Source organism: Acinonyx jubatus, chromosome E4 (genome assembly GCF_027475565.1).
Source record: "Acinonyx jubatus isolate Ajub_Pintada_27869175 chromosome E4, VMU_Ajub_asm_v1.0, whole genome shotgun sequence".
Classification (NCBI taxonomy): domain Eukaryota; kingdom Metazoa; phylum Chordata; class Mammalia; order Carnivora; family Felidae; genus Acinonyx; species Acinonyx jubatus.
In genome coordinates, this window is record NC_069395.1 from 49907449 (window position 1) to 49921035 (window position 13587).

Genomic DNA, 13587 nt, shown 5'->3' on the forward strand with positions numbered 1-13587 from the left:
GTGCCTACTTCCTCTGACCCATAAATGCCGGCCTTTGTTTCTACAACCCACGAGACACTTGACATCACTACTGTGCGCTCTGCTTTGGGACGCGTCCTCTCCTCTCATAAAATTTCATGTTTATTTTGTCTACATGTGCCGCTTAATAAATCACTCTTAAGTGACCAAAAGGAATCCATCAATCAATTAACTGATGACGACGTCTGGACTGGCCCAAGCGAATGGGAAGCGGTTTGGAAGTGGTGGTTGATTTGAACAAAGAATAAGACACCAAAGACACTTCACATTTTCTGTGCTGATTTTTTAATGAACATCTTATAATCTTACAAAATAACTGGCTGTAGCTGTTTTACATTACAATACAGTAGATCAGCTCCTTTCATTGTGTTCCCAAACAAGCCATCCCCTTGGGGTGCTAACTAACGCACTCAATAGTGATCTCACAGAGTATAGAGCAAATGCCAAGTGCAATGCCTTGTGATGGAGGGAAGCAAAGGAGACAATCAAGATAACTCTTCCCTTTCATGTACAGTTTTGCCAGCTGCCCATCTGTCTTCACTCTGTCCTCTCATCTCTCTGGTTGGAGACTGTCACACGAACCACCAGAGTCAGCCTAGTCCTGGGCAACCTTGACACCAGAGCCCCTAGTTACTAGGAAAAAAAGAAGCAGGGAAGTGACTTTGGAACATAGAAGGGCCTTTGGGAGAGGTCCTCCGTTACCCCGTGGTTGGGTGAGAGCAGCCAAGTGCAGACCACCACATGGAGTGTGAGTTGATATCTCCCAGAGTTCTATGACCACGGTGGCTCAGTCCTTCCACTTTATTAGTGACATGAGGGCTCAACACATTAGGGTCCAGGGACAAGGGCTGGAAGAGCCTGCCATCTCTGAATGGCCATCGCTGAGTAGCGCCGGGCAGCCTTTAGCCAGAAGGGCTTTCCAGACACCACAGGAACTGCCCTCTCACCTTCCCAGGGTGGTGGTGCATTGCAGATGTCGCCAGTGGAGAATAAAAGATTTGTAAATGAAGTACGACAGAGAAGTGTGCTCACTGTTCCCCCTGTGGAGAGACTGAGCACAGACCCACACTGGCGTGAACCGCAGGCTCACATCCTCGTGGGGGTCTGTAGCCTTCCTGAGCTGGGCAATGCCCAACATACCTATTCTGTTGCCTCAATCTCAAAGCAGCATTCGCTGACACAAAGCTTGATGCACTTCCAAGAAGTTGGATATTCTCCCCAAGAAAACAATTGTACGACTTTGTAAAAAATGGAGGATCTAAACTTTTTCATCGTCCTTTCCATATCGAAGCCTACTACAATCCCAGAATTATTTATTCTCTTCTTGGGGTACTAAATATGAATCCAAAGAACGGTAGGTGCCTAGGGTTCCATTGGGGCTAAAAACATAGAGGACAAGGGCTTTTTGGATGGGCAATCTGCTCTTTCCTTTCCCCAGTGATGATGCCACCCTCATTTTATATCCCTGGAGATAAATTTTTTTTCCCATTCCAGAATATTTTCCTTCCCACGTGAAGTCTGGCTCAAGATAGTGGTAAGTAACATTTCCTCTTCCTATTTGCAAAGCCGTTGCTCCAGTGTTGGTGGGAAAAGTGGAGGACTTGTGGTCAGAGCCAAGGAGCAGATGATTCAGAGACCAAGGTTGCACGCTAATTTGGCCTGTTATTTGCTTCCATTGGAGAAGTAGCTTTGAGGGAAGCAAGACTCCCAGCCCTTCTTGAGATGACAAACTGAAGTGTTGAGCAAGAAGTTAACGCTCTTTCCCCAAAGGCCTAATCCAGAAATTGTTACCAAAAACAACTGCAATACACCATGAGCAAGAAGAGTAAGCCTGGGACGTGAATGCAGGCAGGTTAACACGGTGGTCATTTTACCTACAGTCCATCTATTGAACAAGAGAGGATAATGGCAACAAAATGGACCCTAAATAGTTGAAATTCTTCTCTTTTCCCACAGAGTGTCACCCTTGCTCCACGTGTTTCCAAAGCTTGCTCAAATGAAAAGCTCTAGGTTGCAGATCTGATATGTTGCACTCGAATAGAATTTACCTCAGATTCCGCATTGCTTGACGGATTCCTCTCTGATCTGTTTTGGAGACTTGGAACAAGGCTGAATCTCTGACTTGTTTCACCCTCCTGCCCGAGGCCGTGATTTTCCCATGGCCTCTCCCACCACTACGGCCTCCCTAGGCTCCTCCATTTCTGCCCGTTCTTCCACCTCCTCCCACTTTCCCCCATGTCATGTCCGTGACATTTTTTTTTCCTCCAGAACATCAACATTGGTCATGTGTCTGTGAATGATGGCCAGGCTTGGGGACTTAGAAGGAGTGAGACCACAGGCCGAGCATGAGGAATGTGTGAATTCCTGTAATCCTGGCAATCCCAGCCCTCGTACAAATTTGTTGACTGACTAGTAAGAGCCACACTTGAAAGTGTAGAGAATCCTGGGTCTCGTCACCTCCAAACAAGAGTTCTGAGAAGTGAAAAGTAGTGAATACAGTCTTTTTCGATAGATACACAAGAACCACACTCTGGTTCTCCTGGGCCTAGTGCTAATGGGTACTCCCACCCAACTTGCCATCTCTTAATGTTATCGTCCCCGTCCTCCACCTCCTCAAATGGGGTCCAGCTTCCTGCTCCTGAAAAGGTAAACTAGCTGACATGTATCAAGAACGCCACCTAATTTCTCTCTCTCTCCTTCTCCACTTCCCTTTCACCCTGCCAATTCTCATCAATAGAACGATGGCAGAGGAACTTGTCTTTCTGTCCTCAAATCCTCAGTATTCATTTTGGATGTGAACTTCACAGCAGCATGTGTGGAACAATGTATACTTTTTAGCTTAGTAGACAGCAAAAAATATAATATATATAATATATTTATATAATTATGTTTAAATACTTATAAAGAATTAATAACTAACCTCATCATTACTAAGGGAGACTACACAAAAGAAAGGGAGCCAGTTTAGAGCAGAAGAGCCCTGAAAGATGGCAATCCATTCAAAACGGGTGTTACAGAGTGTCCCTGGCAACTTCTCTTCTAGTATTTTGGTATTGGTTTGCAAGTTGGGTGGGGCTGAATAGTTGGCAGGGTGCAGAGTGGGGAGCAGGGCAAGAGGCGGGGATGGGGTTGAACAGAATATAAATGGGGGATGAGGGTCCGTGTATATCTATCATATTTCTCCTTCCACTTTTAATCAACTGCCCCTTTGAAGAAACTTTTGCCCATGATTCTTCCCTACTTGGGCTTCTTGATGCAATAGTCGGCACCTAGAAACATCCTCCTGCATTCTATGAGATCCTCATGCTCTTCCTCCTTCCTTCATTTCGTGACCTTTCTTCTCTGTTCACCTTTTGTGCCCTTTTGTGGAGGCCTCTCTTTCTTACTGCCTCCAGGGCAGTAGAAGGAGGGGCTTGATCCCACAGTTACTGATTTTCTTCAGCCTTGGGGTCCCGGCAGGTGCATTCATCCAGGTCACAGTCAGCAGCAAATGGAATGACCTAGTGGAAATCAAAGAGAAGTTGAAATAACCCACGTTCGTGCCAAGCTCCATACTTTTCAACCGGCTTTTGCTTTTCTCACGTGGTCCCAGGGGAAGTGTGGGATTACTGTTAATATCACAGAAGTGAAATTAACACTCAGTTCTGTCACTTACACATCATGTCTCTTTGGGCAAGGCAAATCTTCCTCGCTTCACTTTTATGTGTGTGGAAGGACAACAGTAACCACTCCAGGGGTGTTAGTGTGACTTAAATAAAATGATGGATATAAAACACACATTTCCCGGCACCTACACCACCTGTTACTACTGCTTCTAATATTAAAACTAATGTCAAAACCTTCTGTTAATGTTTTTGTTGCTATTGCTCTCTTCACAAAATCCCTGTGAGTAGGTAAGATGAATGTTGGCATTTTCTTTTTACACGGAAGGCCAAGAGAGGTTGGATAACTTAAGGTCACACTACCATCCAGAAAACTAAGGCTCTACAGCCTAGTTCTATGACTTTTACTTCTTAGTATTCTTGGAGCCATAAGATCATCTTTGCTGTCTTTTTAAAAATTTTTTTTAATGTTTTTATTTATTTTTGAAGGAGAGAGAGAGAGAGAGAGAGAGAGAGAGAGAGAGAGAGAGACAGAGCATGAGCAGGGAAGGACCAGAGAGACAGGGAGACACAGAATCTGAAGCAGGCTCCAGGCTCCGAGCTGTCAGCACAGAGCACGACGCGGGGCTCGAACCCACGAACCGTGAGATCATGACCTGAGCCGAAGCCGGACGCTCAGCCGACTGAACCACCCAGGCGCCCCAATCTTTGCTGTCTTCATGAGCATGAGAGTCTGCCCATCTTGAACCCAGGATATACTTTGGCTTGGTGAGACAACGCATCTCTCTACCCATTGTGGCTGGACTGCCTCCCTGCTATGTAATTGTCTCTGCTCCATGCCAAAATAATCCAGCAAAAGTTCCTCTCTACCAGCTTGCATTGCCACCAACACACTTTTTGAGTGTATGTTAACTAGCTTCCGAGAAAACGGGGCATCTTGGGAGACCTGATGTAAAAAGTGGCAAGGATTCTAACCTTTGGGCATGGAAAATCAAGTGAGGTAAAAAATAGATGGACGTATCATATACTAGTCCAGGTTCACCAAAGAGAAACAGGGATAAAAGAGAAACCGAGAAAAAGACTCCTGCTCAGGATCGGTCTAGGGAGTCCTGCAAGCAGCCTGTGGTGGCCACTCAACATACATTTGAGATATGGTTATACTGCACTATACAGGATTATCAATGTAATTACAATTTATTAATTACAAACCAACTTAATTAAATTAATTAATTAAACTACTAGCAACTGGATATCACTTCATTGGTGGTCTTGCCTCTCCAGGGGGGTAGAGGCCATGATTCCCTGCCAACAGAAGTGTATCCCAGACAATTATAAGCAGATGTGAGTCTTTGAGTAGCAAAGCCATAGGTTTTTTGAAGGTGCTCCTTAAAGAATTAGCGTTTTCTAACAACCTCACCTAAAATCACTGCCCTTCATCCTGCCACCATAGAAGCTTCAATGTTTTCTCACGATCATTCCTTCTTGAGTGTTGAACAAGCACCAATTATGGTACAGAAGGAAGGAGAACCAGCCAAAGCCCCTGCGCTGATTCCTGGAGCCCCTGCCCAGCCTGTTACCTGCAGGCGGGTTCACGTACCTTCTTGGAGGACAGAGTAGAAGAGCAGCAGTCTCCCCCATCATAGTGGCAGTAGGCCCGGTTGTTGATGGTATCGCACCACCCATCGGCTTGGAAAGGCTGGTGAAGACATGAGAGGTCAGCGTCTAAGAACAGCTTTGCTGGCCTTTGCCCAGCTCTCCCACCCATCCTCACCCCACCATAATCCGTGGAACTCCAGGGATATTATGGGAGAACACCCAAAGGACAGGATACAAAGTGACCCAACGTTCTCAAGAAGCTGAAAAGTCCCAAGACCATTAGACCCAAGGGTCTGTTAAATTTTACTCTCAACAACTCTGCTTCTCACCAGCTCTAGGATCCAGAATGGTTCATCTAAACTCCTTGGTCAGCTTTTTCACCCTCATGTAGTCATAGGTCTTTGTGTCAAGTAGGCTACAGAACATTCTCACACATTTTAACTCTGTGGAAAAGCCTGTGCAGCTGGCCAGGTTGGCTTTAGAATTCCCATTTGATCAGTGAGGAAACGGAGATGCACAGAGATGACAAAAATTGCCCTGATTTGGATAGTTAGGGTCAAGCCGGCTTTGGATTAGAAGTCACGCATCTTGACTTTCTGTTCCTTCTCCCAGATTAAGAACCATAACTACCACCCCTTTGCTGCCACTTGTGTTTAAAGAGCCTGGTGGTCCTGAGGTGCTGTGAATACCCAAATGATGTCTGTCCAGAATGCAGGGGTCCTGGGGCTTGGGACACTAGCGCTAGAACATGAATCATCTCACATTTACAGCTACCTAAAGCACAGCAGCTAGACACAGAGCAGAGAGAGCTGAAGTGTTTCCATTCATTCCTGTTACTGCTACAAGTGAACAGAAACCAAAATGGGAAACGGGCCCAGGCCAAACCAGAGTTAATGGAGTGTTTCTCCCCAAAAGGGAATGTATGATAAGAACAGCAATAAGCGGTTAAAATAAAAGCTCAGAAGCCCAATGCGCCGTTTCCCTAGAACTCCTCCTGGAGAAAAACAGTGTCCCACAGCATCCTGGAGGGCATGCCAGCCAGCCCACCTACTCAATCGCATTGGCTGCTTCCCATCCTGAGTGGATGCCCAATTGCAAAGCCTCAGGAAACATCTTGTGGTCAAACTCTTTGTACCACAAGACAGTCAGTAGACTTTTGAGTTCTTAGGTCGCCTTCCAATTTACATGTTTAAATCACTTTCTCTCCCCCAACCCTCCTTAAATGTCAAATAGACGGACTGTTCCCTATTTCACTGGGCTTTGATGAGACAGATCACTAAACTGGGGGAAAAAAAAGGCCATTAAATGATTTTCAGCAATTGAATTACATCAGAAGGAGCTCATCCAAATTATTACTTCAATGTTTTGATTTATTCTATGGGGTCCTGAGGTCATTTGAACATCATTCCAGATGTATACCAGTTTGCCAATCACTGAAAAGTTGCTACTTGTGGCGTGGAACTCAACAGCTGTTGCACAGCTGTCCAGCAATGTCGGTTGAGAGCAGGAAGTCAAAATGAATTCTGTTTTCAACACGGGCCTCACTGGGATAGAGACAAAGGTTTTGAGGTGAGCGTTTGTCTTTAACACTAGAACCAGTCACTCTGGCTCTGCAGAACTTGGGATAACTATACAATCAGGACTTGGGTCTACAACTGCAGCCCTATAAAAGGAGTCAACGTACAGCCAGCTGTATCCTTAACGTCTCTAAATGCTCTTGGGTCCTCCCAGGAGGATCAGATACATCTACTGAGATTCCCCCAGAGTTTTCTTTTTCTTTTTCAAGTGTTGGGAGTGTATTTTCCTCATCTAACACCGCATCTGTTACTTTTTTTTCCAACCCTGACTGACTCATTGGCAAAACTTAATCTGTTCCTCCTTTATTTTTCATCTTATTGTCTATAAAAATCCAAAGGGCACCCAAAATACTTTTTTTTTTTTTACGTATAAAGTATGGTCTTCAGTATGGAGGATTAAAGGGAGAGCTTCCTTTTCGTAAGAACAACTTAAACATAAGAATGAATTAATAAAGGATCCAGGGAGATCTTCCTTTCCAAAGTCTTCCCCAAGGATGGCTTCTTATTTTAGGAACACTAGGGAAGACAGGGTGAAAAGAGTAGAAATGGTCTAGGTGACCTTCTCTACCTCCTGATGGATGTCCACTGCTATAGCCTGAACATGATTTCTAGAAACTGCTTCTTTGCTGCTCTCAAAGGGTCATCAGGGAAGAAAAGGGAATTTATTAAAAGGAGCAGAAAATCGGAGGAAAGGTTGGAAAGACCCAAGTATTTAATTCACTATATACCTATTAGAATTAATTGTTCCTCCCCCAACCTGCCAAAAACAACTGCTCCACCCTAAACAAACAGAGTCTCCAATGGCAACATGTGCCTGGGAAGCTTGACAGCTTGAGTCCAAAGTTACAATGGAAAAATTAGGAAGGGAAAAATGACTAATTGATTCAAAGTTTTTAAAGCATCTGAAGACTGCATATAGATTAGATCAAAATCTCAATAATGGAAAGGTGTCAGACTTGCCACAGGAAACTTTCCCCAAGGAAGGGCACAAGGCTTGGTTTCTCTGCACAATGTGTCCATAGGTGAATCGTCACTACCCATACCTACATCTCATTTATCCTGTAACATCAGAAAACAAAGTGCTTCACATTAAGCAGATTTTTCAAATACCTGAAGACTATTTCTTCAGGAGACACTTTTTCATTTTCATTTTAACCATTTTGGCAAAAGAAAAAAAACTATAAAATTCCTCTTATCATGTCTTTTAGTAACTTAGATAGAACACAAATTCATCTGCACGAACATTTTTCATTTCCATTTATGGGAAGGCTTTCTGTATGGGGACACTTGTCCCTTCACTAGATGAGCCCCCTCCAACACACACACACACACACACACACACACACACACACACACACTTCATAAGTCAAGCTTCTTAGAATTATACCTGAAGTAAGTACCTAGATCTGAGACAGAGGCGTGGTTGTTCTTTTTATGATCCAGGAGCTTGATGTTATCTATGGTCAGCTAGCTGTTGCTCTGGTCAGATGAGGCGGCCATATAAATGGCTGTGTGTGAATGATGAAATATAAGGAGGAAGGGCTATCAGTCTCTATGACCATATGACTATGGAAACTGTACAACTATGGAAACTTCTCAAAAGTAAAGATAACTTCTTCTTTATATTATGTCATCTACATTCTTTATGTTGTATTATTTTCTGATTAAGGTTGTTCTGGAAAACTAGGCATGGGGATGGTGGCCCTATCTAGTCATTCATCCATTCATTCAACATCCTTTATTCCTTACCTCTATGTGCCAGGCATTGTTAAGGGGATACAAAGATAAATAAAACATGGTTGCGACCCTGGAGAGAACCCACTGCAAACAAGCATAGCTTATGATGATGAGTGTGGCACAGGGGTGTGGACAGGAGAGAAAAGTACCGAATCCAGATTTTGGTGGTAGGGATCTGTAAGAACTTTCAGGGGCTGGCTCTGCTAAATCTAGCCCCTGGGGAGGAGAGGTTAGGACTGGATGATTCGGAGGGGATGCCTGAGGGAACTGTGTAAGGGAAAAAAGAGGGTGAAAATAGAGAGACAGGTGGTCTCAGACTGCCTATCACAGGGCCCGCCCTCAGGAATGGTTCCATGAACATCAACTGATTGGCTGATAATACCTCTATTACTTGAATGACATTAAGAGCATTTTTCTTCTATAGCTTGCAGCAGAACTCATGACCATAGTGATGTTTTAGAACGGTTAGCGTTGAACTTTAGATGTTCTGCTCTGCTAACCTACAGGCTGGGATCTCAGCCACAAGTGACTATATCCCTAGAGGTAAGGCATGAGACAAAATCCTGATTTGCCATCTTTTAAAAAAAATACGTACTTATTTATTTTGAGAAAGAGAGAGCACAAGCAGGGGAGGGGCAGAGAGAGAGAGGGCTCCGTGTTGTCAGCACAGAGCCCGATGTGGGGCTCGAACTCATGAACCATGAGATCGTGACCCAAGCTGAAACCAAGAGTTGGATACTTAACCGACTCAGCCAGCCAGGCACCCCCTGATTTACCATCTTGAGGAGTGTTTCAGACCAGGAGAAGCTGCTAATACCATTTATGCCTAATGCTTAACACTGTTTTCTTTCTCCCACACCATTTCCCACCAAAACCCTCTAGGTATGTGAAGGACAAATCTGACCCACATCCGTTTCTTCATATTGATGAGGCTGCCTCAGGCCCCAAAGAAGCCCCTCGCTAGGGACACTATGTTGCCGTGCCGGACACAGTCCTGGCGGTAGATAAAGCCTCTTGTGAATACGTACAAGAACGTGTGCTAATTTTCTCTTTTTCTCTGGCTTTCCAGTGAGTGCTTGGCCCGATTCTCCGGCCTGATTCTGATTCTTCTTTCATCCCAAAGATCTGCCTGCTGTGTCCATACTCCCTGGGCTTCACTGCAAGGCCACTCTTCGAATTTCACAGGCAAAACCTGTGAGGCCTTTGAGGCCCCTCAAGGAGCCTTGGTGACCAGAACACTACTTGCTTTTTGTTTTTCTTTGAAAGGATCACAGATACATGAAATTCTATGGTTGGATGGAGCCTTGAAGACTGTTTAGTACAAAACTCTTATATTACAAATGATAAAATGGATGCTTAAAAAAAAAAAAGAAATGTCTTGTTTGTCAGGCTAGTGGGTGGCAATTCTGCGAACGAGGAGGAAATCTCTGGATCCTTGATCTGATGTTCTCTCTACTATACCATGCTACCGCTATCTGATGAAATCATCGATCTTTTAATTTATGGGGAATGCTGGGTAATTTAATTCCTTTGGCACCTCTATAAGAAATGGCTTAGGTACAGCATTAACAATGAAGTGAACCCAACAATCCAATACAGAAACAAAAAAGGACTGTTTATATATATCATCTCAATTCCCCTGAACCCCAACAACTTCCCTTCTTATTTTCCTAGCTGCAGGTCGAAATATGTCCCCAATAAGCGACCAGGCGCGATCACTGCTTCTGGCCTCAGGGCTTGGTCAGTGCATATTTCCCTAGAGGCTGATTTCCCCAGGAGGAAGCAGCAACTCTGCTCCCATCCCATCAGCAGATGCCTGCAACCCAGAAACATTTATTTCTGGGTCCCAGAATGCTAAAGCCAGATATTTTTCTGCTCATTGCAGTCATCTGACGGAAAGAGGAAACGGAGCTGTTCCCCTCCTCCAGCGTTCACCCCTTGGGGTGGGAGGGTGCCAATGATCTCACATTTGTGGGTTTGCCACAATCTTCTTGGAAAATGTAAAATTAGAATAGATACCCTGAGATGGATTCTGCAGGAAGAGTTTCTTACATGCAGCCTCCTCTGGAAAATCTCCTCTGGCTCCCTGGACCCAGAGAACTCTCCCTAGCTGTGAGTTACTATGGTATATTTTAGCCATATTTGCATTATTTAAGACTCGACACTCTGAATGGACTATCGAGGACTCACTCAGAGCGTAACCATCTTCACCAGCAGCTAGTTCAGTGTCTGGTGCCACAGGAGGTTCTCAAGGAATGAATATGGGGCGTGTGGGTGGCTCAGTCGGTTAAGTGTCCGACTTCAGCTCAGACCATGATCTTATGGTTTGTGGGTTCGAGCCCCGAGTCGGGCACTGTGCTGACCACTCGGAGGCTGGAGCCTGCTTCGGACTCTGTGTCTCCCTCTCTCTCTGCCCCTCCCCCGCTTGCTCTCTGTCTCTCTCAAAAAATAAACATTAAAAACATATTTTTAATGAATAAATATGGGGGTGGCTAACTTCATTTCCTTAGCATACTTTGTGACCAGATCTGTCCTTTTCATTATTCTTCTCCTACTAGGTACAGAGCATTGGTATATACTTATTTAAGAGTGGAAAGAGACAGTGGAATACACCATCTAAAAGTTCTCCTTCTATAATCCATCTAAAAATGTTGGATAAAATTTAACAATATCCTCTCAACTCCAGAGCTGGGATAAGAAGAAAGGAAGAGAAATTATCAGGGGGCCAAAAACAAAAAAGAAGCTAAAAAACCAGAGCAGAAAGACGGGAGTGAAAGCATGGCTGTCTTAGGAATGTTTGCAAATATCTGTAATCAAGTGGTTAGGTTTTAACAGCTGATTGGGGGTAGGCGCCCAAGTCCCGGGCCCTTGCAAGGTGGTGAACTCGTAAGCGACGCTGTTAGTATTTTAATAAGAAGACTGGGTTTGTGAGGACCAATATGGAATGACACAATCATACGGCGATGCCGTACAAGGTACCCTGGCTCACTTGGAACTGGGAGACTGGTTCGTGCCCACCAGCCCTGAAGACCAGACGATGCAAATCCCAGCCTCGGCAGAGTCACCGATCGCTAAGGTATTAAGGACCTGCTGAGTTACAGGGTAGCAGTTGAAACCGCAAATGGTACTTCCTTGAACGCCAAAGGTCTGCTCCACAAATAATAGATGAGCAAGATGTAATTGAAAGAAAGGCAATGGAGACACGCATTCTGCTGGATGGGCAGAGGGAAACACCCCATTTGGTGGCCCTGAGTAACATCAGGAGTTGGGGTGCAGTCCTATGGTCCACTGTGCTTTACTGGTCTGGGCAAGCTCACACGACTTCTGTGTAGGGCTTCAAACCTCGGCCTGTGCAATACCCCAGACTCGCAAAAAGAGGAAAAGCAAATGTGCCACTTTGTAGGGTCCAAAAGAGACACCCGATTACGACGGGTTTATCTATGTGCGACACCACGACCAAAGCACAGTCTTGGAACAGAAATAATCAAATGGTGCAGAACCTATATTCTTCCAAGAGAAATAGTGGGGATGAGTTGAAGTGGAAAGAAAGAAAGCAAATAGGAAAGAAGGAAAACAAAATAACGTCAAGATTTTCATCTCCTTCAAGGTACATGAGGCTTAACACCTTCTGCTCTGGAAAATGATAAGGCTGTAGAGTGCAGTGATAAAGAGCTTGGAATACGGTGTTAGATAAACCTGTGCCCGGATCCCAGCTCTGCTCCTCACCACCTTGTAGATGTGAGTGAATTACTGGACTTCTTTAAGTAGCATTATCCTCATTTGCGAGTGAGAATAACACCTCCCTCATAGACTGTTGTAAGGAGTAAATGAGCCAATGGAGGTGAAATACTTAGCCCCGTACCTGGTACACAGGAAGTCCTCAAGGAATCCTAGTTTTATGAAGGGGGCAGGAATACTACCATTGCTTTTACTGCCGTGGGTTGGTGTCTGAGTTCCCGCCACAGAGACCCTGGTCAGAAAAGCTTTGAGATTCTACCAGCAATACTTCAGAGTCAAAGCCATGGACGTTCTCATCCCCACGCCTCCTGCCCCATTCACTTTCACCACAAACGCACCATCTGAGTCATGAAGGAGTCAGGTGACAAGGGAAATGGGTCTGGAAATTATAAAAACAGAGTGGGAGAGGCCTGACTGGCTTCTGGAAAGCAAGGCTCTGCTCAAAACCATGGTGGTGACTTGAGTGTCTTAGCCTCTGAAAAACCCCAAACCACCACAGACACCTCTTCCCTGACGTGCACCACAGGAAAACAGGAAAGTGAGAAGACGCTCTGTGACTGACTTTCCGGCCAAAAACAACCTCCTAGCAGCCCCTTTCATTTCACTGCAAAGAAAGACCCGGTACGGCAGACTCTTCGACCTCACTTACACACGTATGCCAGCCCGCTTCCCCGCTGGCCTGCCTCTGGGCCCAACAGAGCCGGGTGCTTGTCAGCCACCCCCAGGCAGGGGTCGGGGTGGGGGTAAGAGCCCCAGATGGTGAAGACGAGGCACTCGGGTCGAGTCTGCATTCATCTGTGCCAGAAGAACGTTGGCTCGAAATTAGGGCTCTATTTCCCAAGAGATAGAGACAGAAGAGAACATTCTCCCATGGGCCCTTATCATGCTGTCTTGGGGGCTCAAAAACCAAATGAGACGGCCCTCCTAACGTTTGTGGCCTGCCCCTCCGTGGAGAAATGCCACAGTAGTGAGCCACTGCTACTGATGGGAGTGTGTCCTGGGAGGCCTCACCTAGGCTAAGAAGCCTTGTGCCTCCGGCCCTGACCTCCAGCTGCCTTCGACCAAACTGCATGAGACCGGGCCACCGTCCTTATTCCTCGGTCACATCTCCACAATCACGCGCAAGGTCGCTGCCGGGCCACAGCTGGCCTCCATGTCCACAAAGGACCCCCCAAACCTCTCTTCTGACTCCCGTCCTCCACGCTCACCCTCGGCCCAGCCGCAGCTCTTCCCCAGCAGTCGGCTGGTCCAGATCTTATGCCAATGACTCCCAACCCTATGCTGTTGCCCTCCCTGCTTCTCGAAGCACACCGCAACGC

The 13587-nt window shown here is 45.6% G+C and overlaps 1 protein-coding gene across 3 annotated transcripts in view; it reads right to left on the reverse strand.

The window, feature by feature from the left end:
• Nucleotides 1-291: 291 nt before the first annotated feature.
• PAPPA2 (pappalysin 2) overlaps nt 292-13587 on the reverse strand; it is a 525758-nt gene continuing 512462 nt past the window's right edge. For all 3 annotated transcript variants that reach the window (XM_053208873.1, XM_027074271.2, XM_015064277.3), the window contains 2 exons: nt 5218-5316; nt 292-3518 (listed from right to left, as the gene is read on the reverse strand). In XM_053208873.1, the coding sequence (XP_053064848.1) occupies nt 3444-3518; nt 5218-5316 (174 nt within the window). In that variant the 3' untranslated portion in view covers nt 292-3443. The remainder of the gene's footprint in view (nt 3519-5217; nt 5317-13587) is intronic.